Genomic DNA, 10493 nt, shown 5'->3' on the forward strand with positions numbered 1-10493 from the left:
ACAATCTCCGTGGGATTCGACCCTTACTCACGTAAGGTATTACTTGGACGACCCAGTGCACTTGCTGGTTAGTTACACGGAGTTGTGAACCATGGTTTTGGCATCATGTTTTTGGCGCCATTACCAGAGAAAGAAAGAACAATGAACTTTACATAATTAAAGTGTAATCACGATTCCGCGTACCATGGGGTGTCTCCCACCAAGCACTTTTCTTTAACGTCCTTAAGTTGGATGGTCATGCGCTTAAGCTTCCCCTCCTTTTGGTGCATCTGTAAGCAGGAACACCTCTAACTCCTTTGGCGACTTGTAGCCATGGTACTTCTTTACCCGGTGGCCATTCACCTTGAATGTTGTGCCACTTTGAGGGTGGAATAGTTCAACCGCACCATAGGGCTTTACCTCCTTCACCCTAAATAGACCATTTCACCTTGAACGAAGCTTTCCGGGCATGAATCTGAAACTTAGTTTGGTAAAGCTTTTACTTTTCAAAAGTAGCTTATAAAAGCTAACTTTTAAAAGATGGCTTTTTAAAAGTTGTAGCATTTATGTTTGGTAAATCAAATTAAAAATTGCTTTTAATAATCACAAGCAACAACAATTGCATTTGGTAAAATAGCTTTTAAAATTTAAAAATACTATAATAGACATAAATGCAAGCATTAAATTTGAAAATTAGTTAACATATGAGGTTATATTAGACTTTTAAATTTTGAAAAGCACAAGCCAACTTTGAAAAGCTCTATCTTAGGTGCTTTCAAAAGTACTCCGATCTTTTAAAAGCTGCAAGCACAAGCACATGATCTTTTTTATTTACCAAACAAAAAATGAGGAGCTTGAGCTTTTAAAAAGCACAAGCACCTCTTCGAAAAGCTTTACCAAACCAAGCCTGAGTCTTGAGTTGTATAAGAGAACGTCGTCACCTTTTTTGAAATCCTTTTTGCGGATATGATGATAATGGAATGCCTTAGTTTGCTCATTGTAAATCCTTGCATTCTCATAGGCCTTTAACCTAAGGCACTCAAGTTCCTTCAGTTGCAATTTTCTGGCTATACCCGCCTTGGTGAAATCCATGTTACACTGCTTAACTGCCCAATAGGCCTTATACTCAATCTCCACTGGAAGGTGGCATGCCTTACCATAGACAATTCGAAAGGGACTCATCCCCAACGGGGTCTTATAGGCCGTCCTATATGCCCATAGTGCATCTCCCAACCGAGAGCTCCAATCCTACCTTTGTGGATTCACCACTTTCTCCAAAATTTGCTTAATCTTCCGGTTGGACACCTCTGCTTGTCCATTGGTTTGGGGGTGATAAGCAGTTGCAACCTTGTGCAATATCCCATAGCGCTTGAGTAGTGCCTCTACTTTCCTGTTGCAAAAGTGAGAACCTTGGTCGCTCACGATTGCTCGTGGCAATCTATAGCGGCACACAATATTATTTCTAATGAAAGAAATCACGGCATTAGCGTCGTCAAGGCGGGTAGGTATCGCTTCCACCAATTTTGAGACATAGTCAACCGCCAACAAAATATATAGATACCCACTTGAGTTAGGAAATGGCCCCATAAAGTCTATGCCCCATACATCAAAGATTTCACAGAACAATAACATTGGTTGTTGAGGCATTTCATCCTTTTGGGATGTATTTCCCGACTTCTGACATTGGTGACACGACACACAGAATTGGTTAGCATCCTTGAATAAGGTTGGCCACCAGAATCCACAATCTAAAACCTTTTTAGCCGTCCGTTGTGTGCCAAAGTGGCCACCACACTCGGATGAATGGCAAGCTTCAAGAATGGGTTGGATTTCGGATGAATGGCAAGCTCCAACGTATGAGCCTAGGTTTCGACTCATTCTTTGTCAACAACTACTTTAAAGTTGCATGATCCATATATACCACTATTTTGGACCCTAGCAAATAAGATCTGAATTTATCTAATGTATGAAAAATAGCTAGGATCTCTTTCTCCGTAGTGGTATTGTTGGATTGTGCCGCATCCAATGTTTTTAAGGAATAAGCAATGATATAAGGGAGTTTACCATCGCGCTGTGCAAGCGCGGCACCTACGACATGATTTGATGCGTCACACATGATCTCGAACGGCTACGTCCAGTCAGGGTCCCTCACAATTGGTGCCATGGTAAGAGCTCTCCTCAACTTCTCAAATGCACCCGCACAAGCACTATCAAACTCAAAGTCCACGTCCTTTTGGAGTAGGTGCGACAATGGCAATGCGATCTTGCTAAAATTCTTGATAAAGCGCCTGTAGAATCCTGCATACCCCAAAAAGGAACGGACCTCCCTCACAGATGAGGGGTGAGGTAAACTGGTAATGACATCGACCTTGGCCGGGTCCACAGAAATTCCCTCATCAAAGATTACGTGTCCTAACACTATGCCTTGTCTCACCATGAAGTGACATTTTTTAAAATTTAGGACAAGGTTAGTGTCAACACACCTAGCTAAGACTTTGGCCAAGTTCTCTAAACAACTATCAAATAAAGTTCCATATACACTGAAGTCATCTAAAAATACTTCCAGACAACTCTCCATAAGATCGGAAAAGACATTGGTCATACACCGCTGAAAGGTGGCGGGTGCATTGCATAGCCCAAATGGCATCCTTTTGTAAGCAAAGGTGCCAAAGGGACAAGTAAATGTGGTCTTTTCCTGATCCTTAGGGGCAATGTAAATTTGGAAGTAACCAGTAAAACCATCAAGAAAGCAATAATGAGATTACCTGCAAGTCAGTCCAACATCTGGTCAATGAAAGGCAAAGGGTAGTGGTCTTTCTTGTTGTGGCGTTCAACTTCCTATAATCAATGCATACCCGCCAAGCATTTTGCACTCTTTGAGTAACCACTTCACCGTCATCCTTCTTAACCGCAGTGATTAATGATTTCTTTGGAACGACTTGGACCGGGCTCACCCATTCACTGTCAGAAATCGGATATATAATACCCGCATCAAGTAGCCTTGTGACCTCCTTTTTCACCACATCAAGGATAGTGGGGTTGAGCCTTCTTTGAGGTTGTCTAACCGGCCGAGCTACCTCTTGGAGAAAGATACGATGCATACACATGCGAGGGTCAATCCCCATAATGTCGGCCAAGCTCCAACCGATTGCTTTCTTGTGCTTCCTTAGGACCTCTAGGAGCTTCTCTTCTTCTTGTCTAGAAAGCTCACTAGCAATAATGACCGAAAACCTTTGGTTGTCCTCTAAGAATGCATACTTTAAATGAGATGGAAGAGGCTTCAATTCACTTTTTGCCTCAAGTTGAGGTTCCTTTTCATCAAGCTCATGGAGTTCATTCTCAACAACTTTCTCTTGTTCACCCTCATGGTCATCCGCTTCTTCAACAATGGGGTAGCACAACATGCTGTGATCCTCTCTTCGTACCTTCGCTACTACCTCATCGATTACATCACATCAGAGAACGGAATGCTCTTCGGGTGGGTGTCTCATGGCTTCTTCCAAATTGAACTTGATAGTCTTGTATCCTACTTCAAAAGAGTATGTGCCGGTAAAGGCATCCAATTTGAATTTATAGGTCTTTAAGAAAGGTCTACAAAGCAAAACAGAGGAAGAGCTTCTATTATCTGTTGAAGGCATTTCAAGGATGTAGAAATCAACTGAAAACACCAAATCCTTGATCGCCATAAGTACATCTTCCACTATTCCCACTACGGTAATTACACTCTTGTTGGCTAAGGCAAATTTGGCCGCCGACCTCTTTAATGGAGCTAAATTCAACTGCACAAAGATAGAAAATGGCATGATGCTTACGCAAGCCCCTAGATCACACATACAGTCATGAAAAGCAACTCCACCAATACGACAAGACACCAAACATGATCCAGGGTCACCACACTTTTCCGGAATAGGCTTCATCAATGAAGAAATGGAACTACCCAATGACAATGTCTCCAACTCACCTATCCTATCCTTGTGTGTGCACAAGTCTTTTAAAAATTTTGCATACTTCGAAATTTGTTGAATGGCATCAAGAAGTGGGATGGTTACCTCAACCTTCTTGAATACTTGAAGCTTGTTTAAATCAAACTCCAGAGTCTTCTTAGTCTTCTTTACCATGGAGGGAAATGGGATAGAAATGTATTCATCCACTATAGCCTTCCTCTTGGGTTCCATAAGGCTCACTTCTTCTTCCTCATGCCATGTGTCTACCTCATGTTCTTCATGTGGAGCTTCAACAACCACTTCCTCCTCATGAATGTCTTCTATGACTCTAGGAGGTATTTCCTCCAATGTAGTCCCCGACCATAGTTTAATGGCATTGAGGCCGCCCTTTGGGTTTGGAAGGGGTTGGGATGGAAGGTTAGAAGAGCTTGAGGGTTGCTTGGTGTTGTTGGAGGAGAATAAGGCCAACTTTGAAATCATCTCGGTGATATTGCTCAATTGAGCACTCATGGCATTAAATTGAGCCTTGTTGTTCTCTTCATGTTTTTCCACAATAGCTCTAAGTTCATCAACTTGGTTAGTAGAAAAGTAGGGGGATTGGTTGGATTGTTATCTTTGATGTGGTACTTGGTATTTGGTGTAGTTGTTTTGATTTTGATGGGATACTTGGTTGTGGTGATTTTGGTTGGCTTGATGGTTGTTGTTGTTATGGTGGTATTGGGATGAAGATTGGTGGTTGATGTTGTAATGAGAAGAAGAGCTGTTCCATCTTTGATTTTGATTGCTCCCTTGTGCATTATCCCTTCACCCTTGATTGGAGTTATTGCCATGAGAGTAGTTGTTTTGGCCTTGAGAGGGATAGGGTGGATGATTATTATAATTCACATTGGCTACGACAAGGGTGTACTCCTCTTGAATTTGGTGGCATTGATCGGTGTAATGTGTGGTGCTAGAGCACAAACCACAAATTTTAGGAGGACCTTCAAGTTGGGGAACTTGAGGTGGGGCTTGGATGGCTTGGATGGAATAGAATGCCTTTTGTTCCTTGTGCATCTCCGTAAGGATAGTAGTCATATCCCCAAGTACCTTGGTTAAGCTTGTTTCAGAATGAGGTGCTTCTACCACACCCTTGAGGGGATTGTTTCTTACTCTTACATGTTGTGTAGCCTCGGCAACATCATTTATCAAGCTCCAAGCATCTCCTGCCGTCTTGTTTTTGGAAAGGGAACCACCACTAGCGGCGGTGAGCAATCTTCTATCTTCCGCACAAAGACCTCTGGTGAAATAACTAATGAGCAAGTGAGTGTCTAATCCATGGTGTGGAAAAGATTCTAATAGCCTCTTGAATCTAGTCCAATACTCATACAAACTCTCTTGGTACTTTTGCATTATACCTGAGATTTCTTTCTAGATGTAGTCGGTCTTCTCTGGCAGAAAGAACTTGTTTAGAAACTCTCTCCTTAAGAAATCCCCATTGGTCACAATCTCATCCGGTTGGGAATAGAATCACGTTTTTGCTTGTCCCTCAAGAGAGAAGGGGAAGGAAAAAACCATAATAGTAACCTCATCGGCCCCATGCCTTCGAGTCGTAGAACAAGCAACTTGAAAATCTCTTAGATGGCGGATGGGGTCTTGACCTAAAATCGCATGATACTTGGGGAGTAGATTTATCAAGCTATACTTCAACTCGAAGTTCGGATCAAGATTGGGATACCTTGCTTGTAAAGGTTGAAGTATAATATCCAGAGCCCCTTGTTCATGCAAGGTGATTCAGCGCGGCTCCGCCATGTATTGTTCACCTGTAGGATGCAAAGATGTATTAGTGGTGCCAACAGAAGAATAGGAAGTAGTGGACTCCAATCGCTCTCGGTTCTGTCTAGTGATTCGGTATGCTCCTCAAGAGAGGCCGAAATACTAGCCATATAGTCCAACCGCCGTCTAGCTTGCCGAGTGTGTAACAAAGTTCTTTCAATCTCAAGGTCAAGCTCGGCTAAGCTAGAGTTCGGTTGAGACCGAGTCATCAAACTTGGGAGTCATAGCACATATATAAATGAAATCTAAACTACAAACTAAGTATTGAAAGCAAGTAAACTATCTACATTATTCACATATTCACATAACCAATGTCAAGGCATACGTTGCAACCATTCCCCAGCAACGACACAAAAAATTTGATAGGTGGACTATAGTCGGTAAAGAATCTCACAAAATATTCACGTTGCAAGTATAGCTCTCAACCGACAATTAATCCTCGAATCAAATTTTAAAGATTGGTTGACACAAAGTTCAAACCCAATAAAAGTAAACCGAAGTATTCAAACCTCGGGTCATCTCACAAGGAATGGGCAAACATGTGCATCAACATTGGTTAGAATTCCGGGGTTGGGAGTCATGATCAAGAAATTAAACTACTAGACTTAACATGCAAGAAATCTTAAAGTGCAAGAAACTAAATCAAGTAACTAAGGCAAGGTATGAGCAATTTCAAACTAACAAAAGAACATCTAATATAATTCTATTCTAGAACTAAGCAATTGACTATAACTAGAATTAAGCAATTGAAATTTTTGGGTTTCAAATATGAATAATAAAAGGGACTTTTGGCTAGGCATAGGAATTGGGGTCACCATCCTTGTCTAATAACCATATCTTGACAATTATGAGGAACCAAACTCACTAAGTCTACCTCCAAGAGCTTTAAGTACGTAATATCTACTCCTAAGCTTGAGGTACGTCAAGTGGCTTGATCAATTTCAACTCATAAGTCCCAATCCAACTACCAATTAACTTAGTAGTAGATTAGTGTCAATGGGTATCAACTTGACCACTAGGATTCTCAAATCACCAAATCAATTATATCTAATGACTCAAGTTTACCCAATTCCCTTAGCCTAGGCCAAGAGTAAGGAAAACTACTCCATAATCAAAAGAAACATTTCATCAAGCACATAACATGCATTAACAAAAGACATAATCAAATTGTAATTAAATTAGAAATTAAAGATACCCACCAAAAATTAACAATGGAAAGCCACTCAAACAACACTATTAGTCATGGAAAACATAAATGTATCATTAGAAATTCAAGATCCACAAAATTCATAAATGAATAGAAAATGGTGAATAACAAGAAAACATAAATCTAACACAAGATCTCAACAAGACTATACTAGAGAATTCAAATTAAGTAATCAAAACTAGAAATCAACAAAATCTAATTCAAAATTCAACAAGGGAATATAAAATCAAACTAAATCTAGAGAGGAATAAGGGTTTCTCTCTCTAGAAGAACAAGAACCAAAAACTAGCCAAAATTATGTCTAAGTGTGTAATGAATGATCCTCCCCCCTTTTCCCCCTAGAGTTCCTGGGTCTTTTCCATGCAGAATCCAGCTGAATTTGGGCCTGCAAAGCCCCAGAAATCGCCAGCCACGATTTCATTAATGAGGTCACGTGCTGCTCTCACGTGTACGCGTCGCCTGAGTTTCATGAATCATGCGTACGCGTGAAGCATGCGTACGCGTTGATGGGGAATTCACTAATCCACGCGGATGCGTCACTCTCGCACGCCATGCCTAGCTCCTTGAACCCACGCGTGCGCACGGGCTACGCGTGCGCGTCGCAGCCGATTCTCTAAAGCCCAATTCTTCATGTTCCTTCCACTTGTGCATGTTTCCATTCTCTCTTTTAGGTCATTCTTGCCCTACAAACTCTGAAATCAGGCAACAAACATATCACGGCATCGAATGGTAACAGAAGAGGATCAAAATATGGCATTTTTAAGGCAAAAGAAGCATGTTTTCCATCATGAAGTAGAATTAGGAAGAGAACACAAAACCATGCAATTTCTATGAATAAGTGTGGAAAATATTGACAAAACTCCCCAAATTCTACATAATATAAACCACAAAATTGGGGTTTATCACACCCATAGCTAATTATTTGGTTAGTCGTACATTTCCTCCTAATTTTTCTAAGCATTAAAAGGACAAGCTTAAAAGCGAGTCCAAGTATTATATATGGGATGACCCATATTTGTGGAGATGTGGTGCTGACCAAATAATTAGAAGGTGTGTGCCACAATCAGAATTCCAGTGAATTTTAGAGTCATGTCACTCTTCTTAGAGTGGTAGACACTTTAGTCCTCAAAGAACTGCTTGAAAAATTTTAGACTGCGGATTTTGGTGGCCCACACTTTTTAAGGATGCTACTATTTTCTGTGACTCTTGCCCCCAATGCCAAAGGTTTGGAAATATATCCAAGAGGGATGAGATGCCCCCAACAACTTATGCTATTTTGTGAAATTTTTTATGTTTGGGGTATTGACTTCATGGGTCCATTTCCAAACTCCAATGGTTTCTTATACATTTTGTTAGCTGTTGACTATGTTTCTAAATGGGTGGAAGCAATTCTTACCCGTACTGATGATGCTAATGTTGTTGTTTCTTTTGTTCGAAATAATATTGTTTGTCGCTTTGGATCACCACGAGCAATCGTGAGTGATCAAGGCTCTCATTTCTGTAACAGGAGAATAACAGATTTGCTGAAGAAACATGGCATTATTCACAAGGTGATGACGGCTTACCAACCCCAAACCAATGGGCAAGCCGAGGTGTCTAACAGAGAGATCAAGCACATACTGGAGAAGATTGTCAAGCCTCATAGAAGAGACTGGAGCTCTAGGCTTGGAGATGCGCTTTGGGCTTATCGGACAGCTTACAAGACACCAATCGAAATGAGTCCATTCTGCCTAGTCTATGGAAAGGCTTATCATCTTCCAGTGGAGGTGGAACACAAAGCTTACTGGGTGGTAAAGGAATGCAACTTAGGATTGGGGGGAGCCAGTATTGAAAGGAAGCTGCAACTACAGGAATTGGAGTGCCTTCGAGTAGAAGCGTATGAGAACTCAAAGCTTTATAAAGAGAAGGTGAAGGCGGTGCATGATAAGAACATCAAAAGAAGAGAGTTTAAAGCTGGAGATTTAGTCCTCCTCTATAACTCAAGGTTGAGACTTATGCCAAGTAAGTTGAGATCAAGGTGGGAAAGACCCTATAGGGTGGAAAAGGCCGAGCCATATGGGGTCTCCCACTTGAGTCACCCTTCAAGCCCCACCTTCTTCAAAGTCAATGGCCACCATTTGAAGTTATATCATGGTGAGAAGATGAAGAAAAATAAGGAGCTGGAGATCTTTCTCTTGGCGGATCCAGCAAAGGAAGAGGACTGAGCTTGTGGACCGTCCAACTTAAGGACGTTAAAGAAAAGTGCTAGGTGGGAGGCAACCCACCATGGTATGATCTTCTATTTTTATTAGTTCTATTTTATTTATATCAGTGTTAATTTTCAGTTCTGCATGTTTACCTTTATTTTGCACTTTATATAAAAAAAGTGCCTCCGATGCGTAAGCGGCAATGACGCGCACGCGTCGCATGGAGGTTCGCCCTTTATCAAAAATGAACAGAGAGTTACGCTGGAGACGTGCGGAAGGGGTGCCTGGCGCACAAGCCACCCCACGCGTACGTGTGCTCCATGCGTATGCATCACCTGCAATTTTGTTAAAGATTTAAATGATAGCTGACGATCGGATTTTCTATCGGTAAAGAAATTCACAAGAATATAATCGCGTTGTAAGTATAGCTTCTAAACCAACAGAGAATCCTTTCGTACAAAAGTTTGGTTGTCACAAGTAACAAAACCCAATAAAATTGATAACTGTGTATTTAAACCTCGGGTCGTCTTCTCAACGAATTGCAGGGAGGTATAATTTATTATTGGTTATGGAAAAGGTAGAATTTTGGGTTTTTGAAGTAAGGAACAGGTAAATTAAATGACAGGAAAAATAAATTAATAATTATAAAGAAAACTTTTGGCAAGGTATGAAAATTTGGAAGTCCTATCCTAGTTATCCTTATCAATGGTGATAAGAATTGAGTTTTAATCCCACTTAGTTAACTTTTACTAAAGCAAAGGAAAGTCAAGTGGACTAAAATCTGAATCCTTAATTAACTTAAACTTTCCACCTATCTTTAGACAATCTATGTAATCATAATACCACATCTAACTATCCATTAACCATGTTTTCCACATATTCATGCATTCTAATTCAAGTACAGTACATATGCATTATTTTCAACATTTACTTTAGGGCATTTTGTCCCCTTTTACTTATTTGCTCTTTTTTTCTTTTCTTTTCTTTTTCTCCTTTTTCATTATATATATATATATATTTTTCTTTTATTTTTCTCAATGCATATGATTAAATTATTGAATGCATGAATCATGTCCTAAACATTTCTTTCACGTTTTCAGAAAATTCTAACATACTCAATTCTCAAACCAAATGTTTCCAAATTCAACTTCCCCACACTTAATTCATAAGCACTCTCACTAGTCTAAGCTCACCAAGGATTCAAATTAAAGACATTATTGTTTTCCGCTTAGAGTTAATGATGCGCTAAAGTAAAGAACAAAGGGGTATAATAGGCTCAACATTGGTTTGCAAAGAATAATGAAAGGTTAAGGCCATATGGGTATGTAAGCTCAGTGAAACAAAGGCCTCAATCATATAAGTGCA

At 40.3% G+C, this 10493-nt stretch overlaps 2 protein-coding genes across 2 annotated transcripts; one reads left to right on the plus strand and one right to left on the minus strand.

Annotated features, from left to right (window-relative positions):
• Positions 244 to 2095, minus strand: LOC107633316 (uncharacterized protein K02A2.6-like). The gene is made up of 3 exons (XM_016336957.1): positions 2044 to 2095; positions 1232 to 1571; positions 244 to 409 (listed from the first exon to the last, which is right to left on the minus strand). Exons 1-3 carry the CDS (start codon positions 2093 to 2095, stop codon positions 244 to 246), a joined length of 558 nt encoding a protein of 185 aa, XP_016192443.1.
• LOC107633318 lies at positions 3345 to 9146 on the plus strand. Its single transcript, XM_016336958.1, has 2 exons — positions 3345 to 3457; positions 8450 to 9146. Exons 1-2 carry the CDS (start codon positions 3345 to 3347, stop codon positions 9144 to 9146), a joined length of 810 nt encoding a protein of 269 aa, XP_016192444.1.

Source organism: Arachis ipaensis, chromosome B03 (genome assembly GCF_000816755.2).
Source record: "Arachis ipaensis cultivar K30076 chromosome B03, Araip1.1, whole genome shotgun sequence".
Lineage (NCBI taxonomy): Eukaryota > Viridiplantae > Streptophyta > Magnoliopsida > Fabales > Fabaceae > Arachis > Arachis ipaensis.